At 35.4% G+C, this 24370-nt stretch overlaps 1 protein-coding gene across 1 annotated transcript in view; it reads right to left on the minus strand.

Moving 5' to 3' along the window:
* nek7 (NIMA-related kinase 7) overlaps window positions 1-24370 on the minus strand; it is a 126723-nt gene that overhangs the window by 44464 nt on the left and 57889 nt on the right. The window contains 4 exon segments of the mRNA NM_001003617.1: window positions 4443-4550; window positions 10465-10573; window positions 15322-15432; window positions 23175-23237. Coding sequence (NP_001003617.1) covers window positions 4443-4550; window positions 10465-10573; window positions 15322-15432; window positions 23175-23237 — 391 coding nt within the window.

The following is a 24370-nucleotide window of genomic DNA, read 5'->3' on the forward strand; positions in this document are numbered from 1 at the left end:
CTGACATAAAACATAATTCTATACTCCTACACACGGAGACTTATTTTACATATGTGTATTGCATTTATATTCCGTTTATGAATACAAGACAATAGGTAAATCTATTCTTGTGTGCTAATTGTGCAGTGTTTACTGTAACCTGTCAGCAACAGCCTAATAATTGCAGATGCAGACACTTAATTGGATCAAAATTATCATATTAATGCTGCAATGCATTTGCACAATCAATAATGAAAATATGAGTTTAACATGGCTGAACTAAATTGACCAGTTTTTGCTCAAACAGGTCTCTGTAATATTTTTAAAACTAGATTTAGCTTAAGTTCTATTTGGTTAGATAACTGACAAATGGCCAATATTAATATTATTACATTCAGTCAGTTGAGTGAATATCCAGCATAAAAGTGTCTTAGAAAGTTAGTATGGTTTAATAAAATGTGTTCAACTAAAATGAGAAATTAACTGAAATAAAAGGGAAATAATTATTTCAAATCAGGTTTAAATGTTAATTAATCATAATTTTATCTCATTAATATGCAAAAAAAATTAATTGATGGTATGAAATGACATATTTATTTTGATATTTAAGTGTGCTTGAAGATTTCAATGATTAGAATTTACAAAATACTTGAAGTGAATTAATATAAACTATAAGAGTTAGCGTTAATGATACAAGTAAGCATAAATTATACTAAAGGTAATTTAAATGTAAATAAATAAGGTGATCATCATTATGTTTTCTCATAGGGATTAAGCATGAGCCGGTATAGGATTCTGATGGTATGATAACCTTTGATAAAAAAATATATATATATTTCACAGTATTGTGATTACTGATCCAAATTAGTTTTTTTTTTTAAATGTCTGGTTAAAAAAAAAAAAAAAAAACTTTTCCCCCATTGAACACAATATATTTTATTTTAAGAAACATTTAAAATATTTTGGACCAGTAGCTCTTGATGTGAAAGTTTCTTTTCTGCCGGAGATATTGTTCCCCTAAAAACTAAATTAAATTGTTATGAAAAACAAGTAAAAAAATAATTAACAAAAAAAAAAAAAAACCTACATATACCTTTGGTACAGTATATTAGAAAAAATTTTATGGTTTTAAAACTTTGACTTTTCTAAACTGCGATAAACCTTGAAACCGGTTATAATCTTATGCCATACAGGGATGTAACGATTCACTGTGAGTCGGTTGAAAATCGATTCAAATATGTGACAATTTAAATCGGTAGAAATGTTGAATAAATCGTGATACTTTTTTTTTTTAACAGAGGGGGCGCTGTTTACAGGCGCAAGCTCACTTTACCTGCATATCAGCAGCAAACAAGACGTGGGGCGGCAGGGTAAAATGACAGTGGTAAAGTGCGCCAGACAAAACACAAAAGCTGCGTCCCAAATCGCATACTTACGCACTATTTTACGCCATTTTTTAGTATAAATAGTGTAAGTAGTGTGTTCACACTGAAAACTCTAAAATTAATGAGTGCACTTAAATTAACCGGATGATGCACTCATTCAGCCGGTAAAATGAAGTGTGGAATGAAGGACACGCACTCAACCACCGCAGGTTTGCTTACGTGGTGGAACCGGTGGAGCTATCGGGCGCACATGTTGGATAACTTTATTTATTTAGTTAATAGAAAGCAAAAGTGAAAGCAAAATTCTCCCGATGGTGAATGCGGTTATACTCACGGCAGGTATTATTTGATATTTTGGTCGTTTATTTCACTGATTTGGCAATCGTCAAACGTCATTAGGGAAATGATTTGAATTTCCGCTTAGTAAAAAAACATTAGTGTGCCATTTGGGACAACATTACATATACTATCCTGTTGAGTGTGTAAGTGCATAAGTACATAAAGCATGAGTGCATAATGTATAGTGTGCCATTTGAGACACAGCTACTACAGACAGTACTTCTGACAGTAGTTTTTCACTGTGCTGCATCATATTTGTTGTTCTGTTGTGCAAATATTGCGAAAAGATGTTTATTTGCACTAACAGAACAACAAATATGATGCAGCACAGTAAAAAAAACTACTGTCACAGACATCTATACGCAAAAAAAAAAAAAAAAAAAACGATAAATAAGCCAAACCATTGCTCAGATGAGTGCTATGGAGATCACAAGGTGCATCAGTGTTTTCATTGCTAAAGTGTTAAGATGGTTTCAGACTGATAGAGAAAGTTGTTCTGCTACAAAACCAGGTATTAGATTATTTTGACCCTCTCCTTTTCAAATTTATTTATATATATTTAATTTATATTTAGTTTATGCATACTTTAATAACTTGCTTATTATTGAACATTAGATTATCTCTTCTTAAGTGCATCACATTGATACTTATACTAATTAGTTATACAAGTAATATTCATTATTTACCTTCATAGTCATGTTCCACTCCTGTCTCTGTCCTACTATATAATTAGTCAGTTTATAATCAGTATTTTATGCCAATGGCCAGTCTCCTGAATCAGAGGGTCTATTGACCACCTCTGTACACACTGCTCTCTGGTTTAGGAAAGGCTTCCCTCTCCACATCAGCCATCTCAGTCCCAAGTGAAAGAGTTTTCAGCAGAGGACATTGTAAATGTGCAAAGATCTAACATGGATATGATGATTTTTCTTTTAAAATATGTCAACTGCCAGCACAATCACAGTTTTAGTATAATAAGTTTTCTTTAATTTGTGTTTTTTTTTAAATAGCAATTTAGTTATAGTGAAATATTTAAGTATTTAATTAAAAAAATTTAATTAATTTAAAATAATTAAGTTTAAAAAATCATGACTAAATCATGATTTGTAAGATTAGTATCGTGAATCGTATCGAAACGGAAGTCAGGTTAATCGTTACATCCCTATTCCCCTATATTCATTCTTGCTCCAAATATGAACAATAAAACGGATGCTTAATATCTTTAATACTAGATATTAATACTTAATATATAATATATTAATAATATATTAATACTTTAACTGATTTCACTATTAAACGAGCTTTAATTCGTCAAGGTGAATTAATCGCAAAGACTTCTCAACACTACACTTCTGCATGGAACAAAACTACTACAACTAAAAGTTATGCCAACTCTGCGCTAGTTTAAAGTTCCAAGCTTTAAACTAATAAAGGCTTTATTAAAGGTGATTTTAACTATGGCTAAGGGCTGTTCAAATATCCCTTCATTTGCGGTCACAAATTCGTCATTTGAGTGCATATTGGCAGTGCATGCGAATTTTAACAGCGACAGGAACATGAAGTGCGAGCAGCACGATTAGCTTATGCTTTCCAAACACACCAAGTTGAAACAATGGCGTGAACGTACCGAAAGTCACAAGACAAGAACTGACTGGTATGCAAAATGAAAACGAAATTTTTTTTCGAAAATTAAATTTTTTAATATAGCTGATCAAAAGTGCCTTTTAGACAGAGGTTTAGCAGCCTTTGACAAGATTTGTTCTCTTCAAAAGGGAAATACTTTGCTAATATGATGCTTAGATACATTTTATTTATTTATTTATTTATTTATTTGTTTATTCTTATTTATTCTTATTTATTCATTTATTTATTCTTATTTGTTTATTTATTATTGTTTATTTATTTTTTCAGTGTAAAATAATTACTTATGTTTAAATGGCAAGAGAAATGGACTGTTGTTTATTTTTTATTCCTGTTTTGTGCTGTATTAATTAGTTATTGAGTAGCAATAAATAACAGATTAAAAGATAAGGAGTTATCATGCGATTTGCTAAACTAGTAGTGTTTTGAAATTAATGAATGCATAATAATCGTGATCACCGTGAACCCGTGATTATTCCTCAGACTATAATCCTACTCCCAAAATCTAAAATTGTTGCATCCTTAGTCCATCCTAATGTCTAATATAAAAGTGTATCAGCAAAGTGATCTAAGGATTCTCAATACTGAAATGTCACAAAAAGTCTGAGCATGATGTGAAAAAGAGTAACAATTCAAACATCTATAAAGCAGAAAACAAGCTGTTAACAAATTTGTATACTTCTAAAATGAGGATTTTAAACAACGGGTCATCTTGAATATAAGCTGTGTTAAAACCAGCACCTCCTCGGGCAACAGTGAGAAAACGTTGCTCTGTCACCATAGGGTGCTCTAGCCTAGCATCGCTACCCCTTCAAGATCCCGTTCACATCCAGACATCATGTGTGCGCATGAGGGGTCATGGGGTCGAGGCAACAGGAAAGGCCAAACTGCTCAATGAAATGGATACAGCGGCTGGCACGCTTTGCTCTGAACTGGCCCCAGGGGCCGTCGGGAAGGCGCTTTTTTATAAAGGACACACGGTTCTGCTCGCAGCCAGTCCTAATGAAACACATCCGGGCCCTACTGAGTAATTAAAGGCTCTTTCCGCTGCACTCAGAAAAGAAACAGGCAAGTAGGTGTGGAGGGAGGAGAGCTCACCTAGAGAATGAGCCGCGGTTGTTTTGGAGCTGAAGAAGCGTCCCAAGCCCAGGTCGCCCAGTTTTACCACTCCAGTGGCTGTGATGAAGACGTTGGCGGGTTTGATGTCTGTGGAGAGAGACAATGCGAGTTTTAGTGATCGTTCAGCAGAGCAACATAGGAGCTTCTGTGGGCTCAACATTTTCTGCACTTTTTTTTTTTCGAAGGGGTGGTGCAGTCTGCTGAACGAAAATACGGTGAGATGACAGTTAACACTGAGCTGGCTGTATTATTCTTTAACTTGTGTATAAAAACTTGATCACATTTGGGAAAAATAAAAAGTAGAACAGGGCTTAACAATCAGGAATTTTCTACTTTTTTAAAACAGCCCCGATATTTTAATCAGTAAATGGTGTAATATTTAATTTCACAAAATTTTTCAACAAGTTTATACCAGTAGCCTTGCAATTAGCATGCTTACAGTTGAAGTTAACATTATTAGCACGTTTGAATTTTGTTTTATATTTAAATATTTCCCAAATTATTTTTAATAGAGCAAGGAATTTTTACAGTATTTCCTGCTATATTTTTTTCTTCTGGAGAAAGTCATTTTATTTTATTTTGGCTAGATTAAAAGCAGGTTTTAATTTTTGTGAATCAATTTTAAGATTAAAATTATTAGCCCCCTTTTTTCAATTGTGTATGGAACAAATCAATCTCATAGAAACACTTGCTTAATAAGCCTAACTAACCTAATTAACCTAGTTAATCCTTCAAATGTCACTTTTCAAGCAGAATTATCTCAATGCTAGTGTATCCTAAAGTCTAATATCAAAGTGTATCAGAAAAGTGAAAAATTATCTAAAAATTCTCAACACTGAAATGTCACTAAAAGTCTGAGCATGATGTCGAAGAGTAACTAATTTAGTTACTAAAGGCTAAAGTTGCTAAGAGTAACTACTTTACCTGTATATAAAAACACCATCAAATTAGGCAAAGTCAGAGAATAATACAGCCAGCTCAATGTTAACTGTCATTTCACCATATTTTCATACAGCACCTTTTAGAGTAGAATATTATGTACTGTAATCATGGAAAAGATACACGAAATTAGTCATTAGAAAATATTTAATAAAACTATTATGATTGGAAATGTGATACAGGGGGGCTAATAATTTAGGAGGGCTAATTATTTTGACTTCAACTGTATAGCACTATGGTACTTGCACCAACTCTACTTTAAATTCAATTCATGTTTATTTCTATTCCGCTTTTACAATGTAACTTGTGTCAAAGTAGTTTAAAATAGAAGTTCTAGTAAATTGAAACGGTGTCAGTCCAGTTTTCAGAGTTGATCACAGGTGATTTAAATCCAAGCTTAAGGTGCTATACGTATGTATATTACACACACAAACAAAATACAATTTGTCTGCTTTAATGTTCCAAACCAGTTTTGTAAACATAAAATGTGAAAATGTATATACACACGCACACACATGTAAAAATGAAACACTTATGTTGTCAATAGGTAAAACCTAGAGGTTTGAGGATAGTGGCCAAATATAAAATATTACACTTATTACATGTTATAAGTTTGTTTTTACATTTTCATTTTGTGCTTTTAAAGTAAACTGATCAGCTAGATCAATTCAGATTGTTATTATTATGTTTTATTTTTTATTTAAGGTCACGAGTAGTTGTGTAAGATAGGCATGGGGTGATAACTGTTTTCAAGGTTTACTGCAGTTTGGAAAAGTCAAGGTTTTAAAACCGGCAAAACTATGTTATATCGTTGCTTTTTAGGGCAACACTATCTCCAAGTGAATAGGCCATCAAAAGCAACTTGGGGGGGGTGGGTGTAGGGGAGCGTATCTGCATTAAATATCATTTAAGAAATGACAAGCAAAGCTAAGTACAACAGACAAAAGTTGCAAATAAACAATCACTTATTATTTTCTAGGGATTCAAACTGTATTTAGCAGAAACTAAGTAATCACATAATAATAATAATAATAATAATAATAATAATAATAATAATAATATTAATAATAACACTGTATTGTTTTAATTGAGTAAGTAATTATATAATTTTCAATTAATCATTAAGCTACAAACGTTTTATTTATTGTGGCCAAATGGCTCAAGTTTGCTTCAAATTCTTACAGTCAGGGCTTAAAAACACAGGCAAATAATAAACTTTTACTATAAAATTCAAATTTGAAATTATTCCACTATGTCGTACCTCTAATGTCCAGTCAACTATAATCCTAGCTACTTGCAGAAGCCTGCGATGTGACTATTGCGATATCGATGCTGAAAGGGTATATTGTGCAGCCCTAAGGCTTACGCTCAATTCACACAGGGCTTCAGCGTCAACGCTTGACTGAGAGGATGTCTGAAGTTGGAGCTCACGTGATCGCCATAGCAGCAAAAGCCAATGAAATTTGTCAGCAATCAGCTACTGTCTTGAGTTGGTGTATTTGCATACAGCGATCTGATTGCCTGACGCCTCCGTTGATGCTTGTAAAGTTGAGAAATTCCCAACTTCTGCAGCAAACAGCGCCACTGAAACAGCGCCGATAGACCCACACTTCAGTTTGGAGACGCTTGACGTCACAAATTGAAAGTAATTGGGAAGTGTTGATGCTGACGCCCCGTGTGAATGGACCGTTACTGTTGGCTTTTCTTGCAGTTTCAATAAAACCTCATTTATGTTAGCCAACTGGCTAACAATATATTGCAACACACACACACACACACACACACACACACACACACACACACACACACACACACACACACACACACACACACACACACACACACACAAACACACGAACACACGAACACACGAACAAACACACACAATCAAACATTTAGGTTTATAAGGCATAAAAAAACAAGATTAACAAATTCACCAATTACACTTTTTTTTGTGTATTATTGAGGCCTGAACAAACAGACAAAGGTCAAGTTTAAGCAATTTTACACCCACTAAACTTTCTGTGGAAACTTTCTGTGTGTGTACTTGTTGATCAGATTAAACCAGAATCACACCTGTGTCAAATGAAAAAAATCTCATTCAAAAAAAAAAAAATCAAAACCAACATGTTAGAAAAGATCTTAGAAAGGTCAACAGAAAGGTTAGCATTAGCGAGGTCTTGCACATCACCTTGGCTCAAACGACTTTCAGGACACGATGGGTCTGGAAGCACGTGCTCATGTTTGATGTCGGACACTTCTGGACATGAACTTTACCAACATAGATACAGGCCAGGCACTTAAGAAGAACAAGATCTGATCCAGACTGCCGCTGGCATGAAAACACCCACAGCACGGGTTTACAATCAACAAGGGAAACAACCTGAATGTAAGCCGTGGCCTGCAGTAACCTTCACCAATCCTGCAAATACACTCGCTCAGGTTTTGTGTGTTACAATACTTGGACAAGAGTTGCATAAATGCATGGGAACTGGGGAAGACAGTCTCGGGTCACACTGGACAGTTGCGTCATCTTGGTTGTTTTCAAATGGCAAAAGGATGATGCAATGCGCACCGCAGTGTGTCTGGTCAATCTTGTGCATAGCAAAGACCTTAGAGTCTAGTCTCAGAGCTGATGAGAAGCAGATGAGAAGTGGAGCAAGTTTTGTTTGTTCTTTTTGTAACATGCAATATAACACAAGGATGATGTAGTGGGGGGTCAACACAGTCCCAATTAGGGACAGACCACAATGGTCTATCACTTATCCAACAAATGACTATTCAATTAGCTGGTGGCAAGTTTATATTTGTGGGAAAAGGTGGGGGGAGGGGGGGGGGGGTTATTGATAGTCATGTGTCATATGCAAATCTAGATATATCCAAAGACTATAGAATACACGAGACATGTCACTCATATAGCTTAGAATGGGGAAATGTGGAACTGTCAATATGGCGAGTGAAGCCCCGCCTTCTATTAAAAGAGCCAATCATTGATCGATATAGACTGAGGACTCTTTGGGGAAGGGGCTCGAAACAGATTTTGTGTGATTCAAATGTTTAGAAATGAAACTAAAGAGGCAGCTGATGCTTATTTTATTGGTGATTCCAAATATGAAATTTAATCCTAAGCTTGGCAAGCAATTTTGGAGAGTTTGATGTTTCCCCATTTAGCCGTTTCAAAAATGGTTAGCCAAGTTAAATTACTTGCAATAAAGGGACTTTGATGTAACTCAGCACAGCTGAATAGTAAGATTTCAGTACTGCATAGAAATGACACAGTGTGAGCCCTAAACACCATTGTTACCTCGCTTTCAAGTAAATCCCACAAGTGTAAAATCACAAGTGAAAAACAGGTCAATCAGAATAATGATAATTACTCACTTTTTGTTCATCTAAGCTTGCATTATACTTACTGTGTATGTAGGACTCTTAGGGGCAAATCAACAGTAAAAATGCCTGGTGCACTGCAATGCCTGTATTCCTGATTAAAAAAAAAAAAAAGATGTGCGGTGCGTTTTTTTATGCCACTAGGCAACGACTGATTCAGCTGCATTCTGTGCACAAGTGTTGCTGTTGATATTGTTATATATTTAATATTGGATAATATTGCGATATTTAGGATTTGTGCAGTTGTACAGCTCAGGATAACTCATATCAGTAACCACTAGGCATAAGCCGCTATAAGATTCTGATGATATAAAACCTTGAATAAAAAAAAATCATGATTTCACAGTATTGTGATTGTTACTGTGATTAACAAAATAAGTTCTTTTTAAATCTCTGGGTAAATTGTAAAAAAAAAAGAACAACCTACTTGCTTATTTTTCGGGGGTGGGGGGGGGTCTGTTTTCATTTTAGCTTTAGTGATTTTGTTGACTTGTAATGTTAAGATAATTTTCATACTTTAAAAATTTGTTTTAGTTGTTTTAATCTCTTATGTCGATTAGTTTTGCATGAGGGAAAATTCCCATGCAGATGAATCTTTCATTTAGATTTTTTGTTTGATTAAATTAAATAACAGATGTGTGACTTAAAAAAATGTAACCAACTATAACTAAACCATTTCTGCTCATTTAAGACTAAATGTGTTGTGTTTGACAGAAAACACACCAAGATCGACATGTTTAAGATTATTGTTAATGCACCCAAAACCCAGTGTCCACTTTCGCTCCACTTAAAATTTGTATGTACAGAATCCATTTGGGAAACACTGTCTATTTATCACTACGACGCACATCTGACAGTCAGGCACCGCTACATATACTGTTTCGAAGACTGTATAGAAGGGGCAACGATGCCCATAATGAAGACAAAGGGAATCCCGCCGTATATTTATTTAAAATTTTTCATGCCTAAATAAAAAAAAAAAAAACCCAGAACAGATTCACATTTAAGAGCAAAGGGCGCTACCTGGAGGTGGAGGAAGGATTGGCTCTTTGACGTTAATTGCTGCACTTCAAAGAAAGATTAAAAATACGGGGAAAATACAGGAAAAATACCTTTACAGGAGTATGACTTTATACATAGTTACACAATAACAAAAAAAGATAGTCGACTTGATGTATAAAGCATTACTCATTGTTTACTTTACTAAGCCTGTATAATGTATAAGAAGGTCATTTAAACAGTGTTGGTCTCTGAAAAGAGTGATGACAACCACAGACTTTCATTAATCATTCCCAGAAAGTTTGTGTGTTCCGCAGAAAAAAGAGAGCATAAAATAGTCTATGACAAATAAATGACAAAATGACGTAACAATATTCAAAAAAGTTACGTTTTTAGACAGTATTTTTTACAAAGACTCTATTTTGTGTTCTATTTATACTTCACCACGTCATTTTTATTTTAATATTTAAATATGTCCATTTGATGCAGACATCAAAATGGGATGTCTCATCTTTGACCCTCGCATTTGTGATTCAGCATAACAGTGAAAGTCTAGATTGTGATATTATGACCAAAAAAAATAAACAACAAGTGATAAACTAGCACAAAAGGGTATGTCATGTCTTTTAAAAGGTGTTTTTCCTGCATGTACATGTCACTAGCGTTGTGTGTGTACCTCTGTGCATGATCCGGCGGGAGTGCATGTGCTCCAGCGCACTACACAGCTGAACAAAGTACTTCCATACTGTCTTCTCAGGAATCAGCCGCCTTTGTTTCTTGAAATGCTGCAGGCAATAAACAAATAAATAAATAAATATGCCATGATGTCGGCACAGACTTTTCATAGATGCATGAAATCTTCGTTAACCCAGCACATCAACCTTCTACTTCTACTCAACCCACAAAAATAGTTGTTTTTAAAGGATTTGAGAAAGTGTTGAAGTGAGAAATTACATTTTATGAGCCCTTTTCTCAAGTGGTTCCAAAGCCTTGTGAGTTTTTTAATATTTTGAAATATGTTGGAAAGCGATACCCACTGACATCCATAGTAGGGGGAAAAAACTGAAGTCATTGCCTACACGTTTTAAACATTCTTTAAATATCTTCTTTTGTGTTCAAGAATAACAAGTGAAGGGTGAGTAAATGTTGGATATTTTGGTTAAACTATCTTTTTAAGAAATAAAGTGTCCCAGAAGTAAAGACTGGATATTCTGAAAACAACAGAACAGGTTTAAAGCATTGACCATGAACGCAAAGGGCTTTGAGTTTGCCTATAATCTGGTGCAGGCTCTAGATTAAACCCCTCTCAATAAACTTTCCTTGCCTTTTCATTTGAAGCCACTGCAATGGAAAACATCTGATGTTAGTGAGTACAGCAGGAGCCTCGTGGGGAAACAAACATTTGGGGAGACTTTCAAGATTACGGCATACAAGCACTGAGAAACGTCTCCATGCAATTAGATAATGTCAACATAACCCTTATGCTACAGATGCACAATATATATGTTGTATGTATTCATTTTTAGCTGAAAAATGTGGTAAAATCAATATCACTATGAAAATGTATCATATATTTTTTAAATCTTCTAAAATGTTTTTTTTTTTGCCGTTTCTATTTATTTATTGCAGTGTCACATGATCCATGAGATATTATATCCATTTAAAAAAAAAAAAAAAAAATATATATATATATATATATATATATATATATATATATATATATATATATATATATATATATATATATATATATTTGATGCTCTAGAAAACTTCTTGGTCAAATATCTTGCTAAATATTTCTGTGAAAAATAGGATGGCGATATTATGTCAAAAATATGTGTTGATAATGAATGCTTTTGAAAATATTTTTGTAATAATGATTAAGAACACAGGTTAAAATGTTTGTGCGTTTGGAAAAACCATGTGTATTCCAATTATACAGACAAACAAGCTATACAGTGATTTTAGTTTAGTGTAAATAACACATTTTCACTGAAACTCATTTCTCTTATAATAACAAATTCTATGCTCATATTAATTTTTCTAGTAAGTTCACAAGCTTGCAAAATTTTGCTATTTCGAATACTCAACATAACTTAAATATACTTTAGTTTAATTTTGCAGAATATTTTTGCCCCATTTTACTGAATTCGAGTTGTTATTGTTCATTTGTTGGTATTTTAGCAATGCTAATTTCTGGATTTTTTTTTATGTACTTAAATATACCACATAAAACCCTGATAATAATACTTGATTTCTAGAATTTCAGAATAATTCTGAAAAAGATTTTTAAAACCAATATTTAAATTGAATCTCAACTTAAACAATTTACATTTAAATTAGGAGCTGTTTTAATGCTTTGAGGCAAATACAGGAACGTTTTACCGCGTTTTTGTTATTTTTGCAGGAGCGTTTTTCAAACTGTTCTTTTCTAAGAGTTTTTTAAACTTTCGAAATCTCTAAACCGGTTTAAAGGGGGATTTTTGTTGTTATTCTCATGTCAAGTCTTTGAAAATGATGACGTCATGTGAACATAGGCCTGTCACAATAATCAAGATAATGACTTATCGTACAACACTTGAACATCTCTTCAATCATTTTTGGTGATGCAATATATATATCTCAAACATAAAAACTAGATCTAGCAACATTTTAGCAGACTGTGCAACATTTCTATCGGTTTCAGTATGGTTAAAAAAATACTATAACATTTACTATAAATTACTTTAGTATATTTTCATGTTTCTTACAACTGAAAACAGATCATATAGCAGATATCACAGCTTCTGTTACTTTTTACCTTGCACTTTTTTGTTAACCTTTATTATTATTATTATTATTATTATTATTATTTTTTTTTTTTTTTTAGGATATGAGTTTTCACATTGTAATTCTAATGCCTAATTTTTTAATTGTTAAAATGACTATAATTAAATAATCTTAAGAATATAATATTATGTGTACTTGCATTGTGATTATATTATACTATCATTCTGGCATTAAATAATGAGTGGCATGAAATAGACTTAAAATGACAATAATATCGTTTATCTCAATATATTTTAGTGCAATATATCACACAACAAAATAGATTTTGAATTGATTTTGTGCATAGCATGTGTTTAGGGAGATTTTGACTATAGGGAAATGCAAACAAACACACAACAATATTGAAGTACGTAGTAGTGTTGCTCAAAAGTGTCCTGATGCTTTATCAGAAATTTGTGCATTTAATCCACACTATAATTAATTCACATTTTATACATACAGCAAATTATACATAGAGACAAGAGCCAAGCCTCAACCAAAGCCATTTCCCAACTAACAAGGTGACATCGCCAAATACTGGTCTGGAATAATCTTGAAAACACTGTGTTAAGATGAAACTTTTTTTAAAGAGCAAGGGAAAAAAAAAACGTTTTAGTTTTTGGCTACATTAGCTATGTTTCCATCCAAAGATGCTAATTAAATTTATGCGCAAAACAGGAATATCACATAAAAGACTTGCAAAAAAAAGCAGCATTTCCATCAAAATCTTCACTTCCTAATTAACTGGCAGCAAATATAAAAAGTAAAAACAGAATTTGCTGTGGTAGGACAAGCTAAGCGAATCTTTTCTTTATTTAATAAATGTCTTGCGCCTCAGAAGACGAATCCTGACATACAATAAACACATGGTGATGTTCATCTTAGAAAGACCAAAACAACATTTCAGATGTTTTAAAATGTGCTCAGCCTGCTGGTTTGTCCATTCACACACATTTTCATCATCATGTGATCTCTTATAACAAAATCACATGACTTTAATGCGCATTCTGGAATTTGTTCAGTAATTGAGTTTCCATATTAGTTTATGCGCATCTTTTCTTATCAAACAAACACGTTTATCCTACTCAGGTTTGCGCATATGTTTTTATGCACAGATTCAAAATTTATGCACATCTTGGTGTTTCCATCCATCGTTTAAAAAAAAAAAAGTGTAATTTTTAGAAAGTTAACAGCTTTATCAAAGTACTGGGCCTTCTATTAAAACATTTCTATTAACTAAACATCTACATCATGGTTTGTGGGCCAAATAGAACATTTATTCCATTAAATAAACATGAATAACAGATTTCAAGTGTGTTTGGTATGACATTTCACATCAAAGCGCAACATTTGTTTTACAGAAACAGGTGTTTAAACATCATTGACAATTCAAGGCAGTACTTAATAAAGTCAACATCTATTAACTCTCCCAAAACACTAAGTGCGACTCAGCATGAAGTGATCCCTTTTCAAATTCTGCAAAAACTCAAAGCTTTTAGCACGGTGTTGTCTGGACGAGGTCTACGAGTGCATGAGCTTTCTTCAAAGCGCAACCAAATATGACGTTACATGACTAATTAAGACAGAATGAAGCTTGCTTAATCGAAACAGCCTCAGTAATTATGACCTTTTCACATGCAGCCTCAATAACTGAGCAACTAGCAAGTAAACCTACTTGTCGAGGCAGTTAAAAGGGGCCGGGAATTGATTAACGAAACAAAACTGAGGTTATCTCAGCGCAGCGCATTACTCCATTGTGCGAAAGCTCACTCAGCCCGTTTTTTTGAGCCTCATCCCCACCCGTACCTCTTCACAGAAATGATCAGAATGGCGGCGAGCGTACGGTCTCGAGCCCCAGAAAACCTTGGCCCACATCCAAACAAAGCCGGTGGATCTATTCTTCCCCTGCCTTTCTATTTGCATATCAGAGGGCTGTTTGATGTCAATGAGGGAGAGAGCAGCCCCCTCTGTGCCTTTAAAAAGCAAACACGGCACATGCAATATTCTGTAAGTGCATGCAAATGAAGGGGCCATTTGATTTCATTTGAATTCCGAGATGGACAGAGGGAACCGGGGAGGGGGCTGAGATGGGAAAAAAAATAATCAAAAAGAATAAAAAGAGAGAGAAAAAAAGTAAAATTTATGCATTCGGAGGTTCTGTTTTACATATGGCTCAATGTTTGGTTGTACGATGGTGGGAGGATTAGCTTTGGTATACACCTATGGCGTGCCATTGTTTAATAAAAAATAAATAAACCTAATTAGCCCTGTGGAGCAGAAGGGCTGAGAAATCCAGCAGCGCACTGGAGCAGACCGAAGTAGCTGACGGTCAGGATATTTGCGCAATATGTCGAAAGCATCGTCATACTAATCCGTCCTGCTCCTCATTTACCGACTGCAAACGCTTTGTTTGTGCTAGGAATGATTTATGCGGGTGGAGATTTGGCAGCGAGGGGTTTTACATGCAGACCATTAAATGTGGAGCATCAGGTTGTAGATGCAAGCTGCAGGGGTTGTCAGGAGGAGAAAAAAAAAACAGGGTGGCAGAACCAATCGAACGTGATTCTGATAAACAATCTGGTATCATTACCAAAAATGTGGTCTTTGTGTAGCTGTTTAAGCTATGCTCGGTCATCTAGTAACCGGGGTTTGTAAGAATACTCCTTGGGAGAGAGAAAAAAAAAAAAAGAAAGAAAAGTGCTGACAAATGGGCATGTGTCCTTACCCTTATCATTTGTGAGAGGTCCCCAGCGTCTGCGAGTTCCAGTACTATATTTAGCTCATTCTCTTCAATGAATGACGCGTGGTATTTAATTACATTGGGGTGGTTCAATTGCTGTGGAGAAGAGGGACAGAGGGAAAAGGCAGAGTGTCAGTGACTGTTTAAATATTAACAAGACTCTGTGGGTCAGGAAAGCCTGAGAACATGAAGGCAGCAGAAACCAAAGCAGATGCTTGCATGAAGGTAAACATAAGATTATCATCTAGAGATGCTGAGATAGTGTCTTCGAAAGCCTATTATTTGAATACTAAGTTTGAGTTCAATTTAATTTAAGTTTATTAATTGATTGAACACCATTTTCATGAGAAATGTACTAAAAACTGCCAATATGTTAATAATGTGCAGGTAATAAGCAAGTAGGTAATAGTAGGAATTTCTACTTTGGTTATACGAGTTTCAAAGACGAATGGAAGTAGTTTGCTAGCATATCGCCACTTTCTAAGATATTCTGTGTGGTCTAAAGCCATAAATACCTTCCTTAAGTGTAGCTGCATGGAATATTATCGGGTTTACTTTATATCTCTATCATAAAACCACACCTCAACATGAATGATTTCATGCATTTGGCACAAACAGTGAAAGTTTCAATGAAAACAAAACAGGTTTAATGGTTTTGAAGGAACCGTTGAGACTCCTCTATTCTGTTTGGATTTGTGAGCATATTAGGCCTACAGTAACAAATTTAGGGGTGAAATTTACCTTGACAACTTAATTTGACAATCAGATTACAGCGATAGCTAAATCTAGCTTTTTCCAATAAAGACAACTAGCAGAAATAATGCAATATATACCAAAACAACAGTTTGAGACAGTAATGCACACTTTGTGACCACTCTTTTAGATTACTGTAATGCATTGTATGTGGGGAGTAGCTGGTCAGCCATTGCCCGCTTGCAAATAATGCAAAATGCTGTGAACTGGTACTCACAAATATGACCAAATTTCCCACGTGTTAGCTTCGCTTCATTGGTGGCCAGTTCATTTTAGAATACAGTTTAAGATTATTTTATTTGTTTTTACATCTCTAAATGTCTTCTCCCACTTTATATCTCTGGCTAATACACCCCTATGAGCCAAATCGTTCTTTCAGGTCAGCTGATCAGCTTCTCCTGATTGTGCCTAAATAAAAGTGTAAACTTAGAGGGGATTGTGCTTTCGCAGTGGTAGGTCCTAGATTTTGGAATGATTTTCCGCTGCCCATTAGACAGGCTTCTTCCATATTCTCATTTAAGTCATCTCTAAACTATTTTTTTTTTTGTTGTTGGCATTTGACACTAGTGGTGTAACTGATCACAAATCTCACAGTTTAGATCACACACGGTTTTTGAGTCACAGATCGGAACATTTTTCAGATCAGCAAAAAAAGAAGGACACAAATGTCAATTGGTTTCCATTTATATGAAAACATACTGCAAAATACATTGGTTTTAACAAACAGAACATAGAATGTGTAGTTGCAATCAAAATAAAAATCAAGAACAATTATTAATACAAAAAAGATCTTTGCTACAGTTGATGATAATGCTAAATATAGAAATCAATTCACACACAAATGTTTCATTATAGGTGGATCATTTTTGAAAACCTATTCAGTGACATAATTTTGATGGTTGTTCGTCGCCCCCCATTGGTTACACAATGCAATTGCAACAACATTTACTAGTGTCAAGTTCCATTAAAGTGATTTTAATCTTTACCATAAACATCAGTGCTTGTATCTGAGTTATAAACTGTTCTCCCAGTAATTCTGTGTTATTTAATTGTTTGTAACTAACTGAAGAGTGTAAAAACTCAACTCTCTGTTTGCGCAGGTTTGAATTGAGATCCCAATAATTTAATGTTTAAATGTGCACCTTTACACTGAATGCATTAATGCAGGCTAAACAAACAGTGACAGAAAACACCTTTAATTAACAATCTAAGAAAGCATTTAGGTTCCACCACAACTTTTTCAGTCATCATTATATTTTACAGAGAAGCCAAAATGCTTTCATACACATGATTTGAATGACAGAGGAGGTGATCTCTTTGCAATTGTTATGAATGTTGTATTAACCTACAAGTTCAAAAAAAGTTATTAATCCGCAGGTCACGTGCGTTCAGAACTGTGGGATGTGATCCCTATGGAACACGGATCAACCGTTATCTGTCACACCCCTATTTGACACCTGATTCTAATAACTGGTTAATTTAATTCATATGCCTTTTTAGGTAGCTTAGCAATATTTTATCTTGTACTTTTTGTATTTTGTATACTATTATGCTTTTTTCTTGTATATTTCTGTACAGCTCTTAGGCTCACTTTTGTGTTTGCAAAGTCCTCTACAAATAAACTTTGACTTGACTTAAAGACAACATATGCAGAGAGTTTAATATCAATGGGGTCAATGGGTTTGTTCACATCCCTCAAGTCTGAGCAATAGTAAAAGTGATGCTTGTCTTGGCAAACGCTACTAATAAACAAAAGAAAACAAATTCACTGAGACTCTGGCTGATGTTAACATTGCAGGCCAGGCAGCAGCAGTGCATGGCAGCACGGCATGATCTCCACCCCCCAGCCCAAGCCTTCAGCTTTTTGTTGTTTCCTGTTGGTTGGTCAATGAGTAGTAGAGTTGGGATCGGTTCATAGCACTGAAGATGACTGGGGGAAAAGGGGGGGGGGGGTGAAATAAAAGGAAACAAGTGTATCAATGAGAAGCGAGACAGGCAAAGGCTCTTGCAAACGGGAGGGTGTCGAGCCCCCGCTACGCGCTGTGACACAGCAGAGGGGGTTATTAAAGAAATGTTCATGCCCCGCGCTGATATAGGGGAGGACGTGCGCGCCTCTGTCGCCATCCTGTGACTTTCGTTAGATGTATTTTTGGATCACACAGCTGCAGCGAGTGCAGCCGGCGGTGTCAGCCCCATTCTTGCTTCCCCTTAGCTGGCACATCCAATGTGGCGGACATGAAACGTGGTGCGATGTTGACTTTAATCACGTTAAACGCTGTAATTTCACTCCCGTTTTCCATTGGGAACAATATTAAGCCAACCCTCTGTTTACAACAAGACCGATTAGAGTGACAATTATATTATGCCAACTTGCACTAGTGCAAGTGATTTCGCAATCCTGTGGGTTCCTCGAAAAGGTAATATACGTTTCAAATGAACTGCAATATTGATCCACTGCAGGAACCCAACTGAGGAAGGGTTTAGAAGTGGGGCACTGCAGATGTGTGTCAGAATCGTTTGTGTGTTCCTTTAAGATGCAAACAGCAAAACATTTCCGCATAACAGAGTAATTTTTGTTTGCATTGGGAAACAGGAGGGGTCTAAAAGTGACAGAAAAACAAATAGACAGATACGTCGGGGAGGGGCGGCTTGCGTCGGTCTGCCTCATTATTTTGATTTGCGACTCTTTCCTATTTTTCCCCAGCTCTGTCCACTGATGTAGAAGGCATGAGTCTGTGTTCCACGCAAAAGCCTTATTAGCGGCTTGAGGTGAGCTGGTTATAACGACTGAATTCATTAGCGATGGAGTAGAAATGATTGCGTAAAGAAGACAAAAAAAGAAGAGGTGAATGAGAGACAGGAAGGGGAGGAGGAACATGGTAGGAAGAGCAGGAACGAGGCCAGTGTTGCAGTAGCCTTTGACCTCAGTGTATTCGCTTGGCAAAGTGTCATTAAGGAGCGTGACGGTGACCTCCATCACCCCACTAGCACAGTGACCTCTTCACCCGACACCTCCGCTTCCTCCCACGGGAATGAAGGTATCTCCGGGAGCCTGAAAGAACCACCTCGCTTCTTTTTACCTCACTTCCACAGTGATTTTAAACCACAGGAGGTTGAGAAGTCATTTTTTTCACGGAAATCATTCAAAAATTGAAGGTTTTTTATTATCAGTGCCAATATTTGATTGGTCAAACTAAAGCCCCCCTTCTCTCACACTGCTTTCTGTCAGTTCTCTGCTCAATAAAATGGCATAACTTGTTAAAACAGTTTATAAAAGATCAATGAATGTGACAATGACCTCTGCACACTAGCCATACTGTGACCTCTTCCCCTAACACCTCTGCTTCCATTGGTGAGAATGAAGGGAACTCAGGAGGCCTCCTTACTACTTTAACCTCATTTCTGGTCATTTTAAGCACTGAGGGATGGCAGGCCACTTTATTGATATATATATAAAAAAAAAATTCTTTTAAAGCTTTAAAAAAAAAAAAAAAAAAAAGAGCTATGATGTCAGTGCTCTGACATATAGTATGGTTGCTCTTCAGATGATCTTAAGTTCAAGTCCCGACTTGAGGAATTTTCCTGATCCAATCCCTCACTATCTTCCACTTAACTTAATATCCTTACTGAATAAAGAAACCAATAGTCCCCTAAAAAGTTATGGAAGGTGAGGAAAAACTGACGATGCACATATTTATCCTCCACCTCCGCTTTCTCTCTTGGGAATGCAGATGTCTTAGGAGGGCAGAAAGTTCTCTCACATTGTTTTTTTTCTACCTTAATTCCGTTAGTTTGATCACTGAATGCAGGCGAGTCACTGTGAGTGTGTTGATTTCTACAAATTAGATTCCACAATTCAGATTAATTTCACAATTCTGTTTGACCAAATGGCTTTTGGCTTCCATGTAAAATATAGGGATGACGGAAAAAGACATAACCAGAGTTTGAGTTCTGGCACTGGCTTATTTTCCATTTCCTTTCCCACGCTTTGCTTCCTGTCAATTAACTATATTGTTTTTATTTAATAAACAGGCAAACAGTTTCTAATCAGATTTTTGATAGTTCTCTTATTATTTTTAGCATGTAAACACACTTAACATTATTGCTAGATGCAGGTAACCACTGTACAGTTTTTTTCCAACAAAAGTCATTGAAAAGAGATCATTTTCTGTCAAAACCAATAGCTAAGTATGATTTATAGTTTCACTTTGAGTGATCGGCATTCCCCATGATGCATAACTTTCATGTACTCGATATAGCCAGAGTTGTTTTTTTTTTCCCCCCCATTCGGTCTGTATTGCTCTTAACACTTCCAAAAGTAGTGGGCAGAGGGGTTTCTATGCTCCACTGTAGGACTGGGTGATTTGATTAATTGAAAATTTTAACCCTTCTACGATTAATAAACGATTATTTAATTTAATTTAATTTATTTCATTTGTTGTGCCAGACAACATGTTCCTTAACGTTCAATTATCACGTGGCATCTACGACAAGCATTATTGCCCAAAGCAGTGACAAGTGTTGCTATAACAATATTTATCACAATTTTTTTTTTTAATTTAATCTTGTTTTAATCTCAATAAACACTGATAACAGACAACTAATAATCTAATAAACACTGATGCAGTCAACTAAAAACTAAATTATTTAAGAGTATTCCTTACAACATGGATAGGATCAAACTTATGATTCCTGTTTAATATTAAGATATTTTCTTTGAAATTTAAAATGTACATTTTCTTGCCATAGGTTTCTTATTAAACAGCCCTAACTTGCCGCGAGTGAGGAGAAAATGAGAGCCCATAAGCAGCAGCAAGGAAAAGTCTGACGCTCAAGACATAATCCTTAAAATAATAACATATTAAAAAAATTGTAAATAAATAACTTTAATTATGAAAAATTTTATTTGTATAATTTTATTGGAAAAAATATCATTTAGAAACGTTTTCGTTTGCCGTAATTTATGTCTTTATTTTAATGTATCTTTTGTTGGTCAGTTATCTATGAACAAGAATAACGAATAACATTTGAGCTGAATCGCTTCAAAACACATCTGCTATATGCGCTAAAGCAGGAATTGCTATGAGATTGTTGGTTTGTTATAAGCCTATATTAAACTCTTTCACTAGTAATGACATATTTGAATAGGCAGGAAATGCCTTGCAATGTATTAGCAGCACTGAACATGTTCCCAGATTACCTCGGAAGAACAAAAAGTTTGAGGGATGAGAGAACTCAGAAACTCGTTGTGAGAATGGAGACGTCTGCATATTTGTCTGTCAGATAAAATTACTTAAAAAACACCTTAATAATTTAGAAAAGGTAGTTAAAGTTTGCGTAACCAATGATTGTTTCGATCCACCTGTGACTCACCCATAAGTAAATATGCACCCTATTTTTTTATACCTAACCAGCATGGCAGCGCCTGCTGAGATAACCAAGAAATTATGTGCTCCTATTGCACAATGTCAACCAAGTGACAGAACTTGTCGTGAAGAACAGGGAAAAAAAATTAAACATGATAGACTTTCTGCGATGGTGTTGTGAGGCATCACAGGCATGATATCAGTTGTCGTGAACTATGCCACATTACACAAGAAGAAACTATTGAATCTTGTGTCACAAAACACATATGTCATTTACGAATCCCCATGACACCCTACGTCAAATAAAATTGTACCAAAATAGTAACAAATTATTTGATCTGACCAGGGCTTATGATGACCAATCAAACATACTGCACTCTGCGTTGTTGTGACAAATAGTTACATTTCTTGAGAGGCATCAGGGTCCACATCAGCCTATGGCGAAGGGCGTCCAATTGTGTAAAGGCTATGTGGGACCTACCGAATTCACACAAAGCAGTACAAGTATAATTGCTTTGAAATGTAGCACAGTTGCACAGCAAATGACCAGAGTTTGGGAGCTTTCCTCATCCCACTCCCAACTTTGCCATATCAACTCTCGATATTGTCCAGATCATACAATTATTATACATTTTTTGACCAATTAATGCTATTCTTGCATGCAGGCAAAGACAAGCCTTTTAAAAAAATTAGCTTTAGTCAATTTTAAGCGTGTCGTTGAACCTCCACATCATATAAGCCTTATCGCAGTAATTCGAGCGGCCGAATTTCATAGACTTGCATCAAAAAAATTACTTCAGGTCACTTTGTTGCACAAGATCTCAGCTAATGTGAACAACCCTTATGTCAGAATATTAGCGTATATACAAAAGAGCAAGAATATAAAAAAGCAGCAGGGCGAAAAAAGGCAGCAATTATCTTGTCTCAAAGAAGATGCCTAGAGACGGAGATGGAACGCGAACAGGCTTGGCAATGGACGGCAATTGTAGCTGAAGCAATTAACATGACAACACAGAAAGAAGGGTGTGTGTGTGTGTGTGTGTGTGTGTGTGTGTTAAGGCAAGGCGTATCCGACAACAGATACAAAGACACAACAGAGCAGAGAAAAGCCAGACACCTCAGATCAGCTAGACATCAGCTCTTATTGGAGTTGTCATTAACTTTTGTTAGAGCTCGTGCTCCTGTGAGCCGCAGCCAGTTGTAGGTGGTTTGATGAACGGCAAATGATTTATTAAAAAATATAAAACTCTTAAGAAACATCAAAACATTCTTCAGAGAATGAGCACAGTTTCCTCTAGGTTGCAGTGTTACCTTCATCCTCAACATAATGATTATTAAATAAAGACCTAAAATAATTCATTTCACAATAGAAATCAATGTAAATTTAGTAAACTATATTAAAAATAGAGATGTTATAGTAAAGAAAATATAGTGTATTACAATAAAAGCAGCAAAGAAAGATCAAAACTGCAGAAAAGAGGAAGAAAATGCAATCTTGGCCAGGAGGACTGTTTTGCACTTGCCTAACAGAAAGAGAGAGAGAGAGAGAGAAAGAGCTGAAGGTCTAATCCAGATCAATTGTTTTCTGCCTCTAAATCTCTCTCTCTCTCTCTTTCTCCCTCTCTGTATGTTTCACTGGTATCGGGTCTCGGCAGAGGCACCTTTAGAGATCCTAATAGCGGCACATGGTGTCGGCCTCTCTTTTCTCTGGTTTCTTACCTTCAGGAGATCTATTTCTTTGATGCAATCTTGCCGAGCTTTGGCATCCATCAAGTCGAATATCTATCAAAAGATCAAAAGGGAGAGAGAAAGAGGAAGGAGAAAGAGAGTTATGGCATCAAGAAGGAAGAAGAAATAAAACACAAGTAAAACATGGTGCTGGGTGGAGGGCGGTAGGGTAGACTGAAAACCCAGAACCCCCAAACTCCTGCCCCACCGCATCTATACCCATCCTGCCTCAAGAGTTCCCATATTCACCTGTGCTTAAGGGTGAGAGATAAAGGCAGACAAGTCAGGGTTCATTTTTAGTTCATCCAATGTTTACCAGATGTTTTGTATGTCGATTGCAGGAATGCTTAATGGATGCTAAACCATGTAATTGTGCTAGTGATCAATATATATTTTAGTTCATTTATTAGTATTCATAACCATATTTTTTTTTTGTATTTCTGATTATTTAACATTTAAACTTATAATTTACTACTAAAGTAAATTAATTTATTAGTAGTGATAACTATATTTCCTACTTATTAATTTTATAGATTTTTTTGTTTGTTTATTTTTTAAACGTTAATTCACTATATGGAAATTTGTATTAGTAATGACCCCCCGTATTTATTTATTGATTTACTTGTCGATTTGGATTAAAACTTGTATCTATTTGCATCTATCATAATTGCTTGTATATATTAAAAATAGATAAACTTGTCAGCGCCAGTGGTGTAGTGGTTAGTGCATCGACACATGCACTCCGGTGCTCATGGCGACCTGACATTGATTCCAGCCTTGTGGCCCTATGCCGATCCTTCCTCTCTCTCTGCTCCCCATGCTTTCCTGTCAATGCTCTCTACTGTCCTTTAAAATAAATAATAAAAAGAAAATAGATAAACTAAAATATTTATTTACCCCTTAATATAACACCACCGTAAAGTTTTTCTTTTATTGTTTCAGCAAATGGAATTGTAAAAAAATATTTTGTTGTACTCCGCCATTCACTGCGCTGAGTTTACCCAACTACGACAACATTTCACTACTAAGAAAAATGGATTTGTGAAAAGGCTCCATATCTATTTCCCTGCTTCTCTGAATTTAATTATATAGAACTTCTGAAATTGTGTACAGTAGTTAAGGCGGTTATGTTGGAAGTAACTAAAATAGATACCTAAAAATGACTCCTTAATTTACGTCTTTTAGGA

This window comes from Danio rerio, chromosome 22 (assembly GCF_052040795.2).
Source record: "Danio rerio strain M-AB ecotype USA chromosome 22, GRCz13ab, whole genome shotgun sequence".
Classification (NCBI taxonomy): domain Eukaryota; kingdom Metazoa; phylum Chordata; class Actinopteri; order Cypriniformes; family Danionidae; genus Danio; species Danio rerio.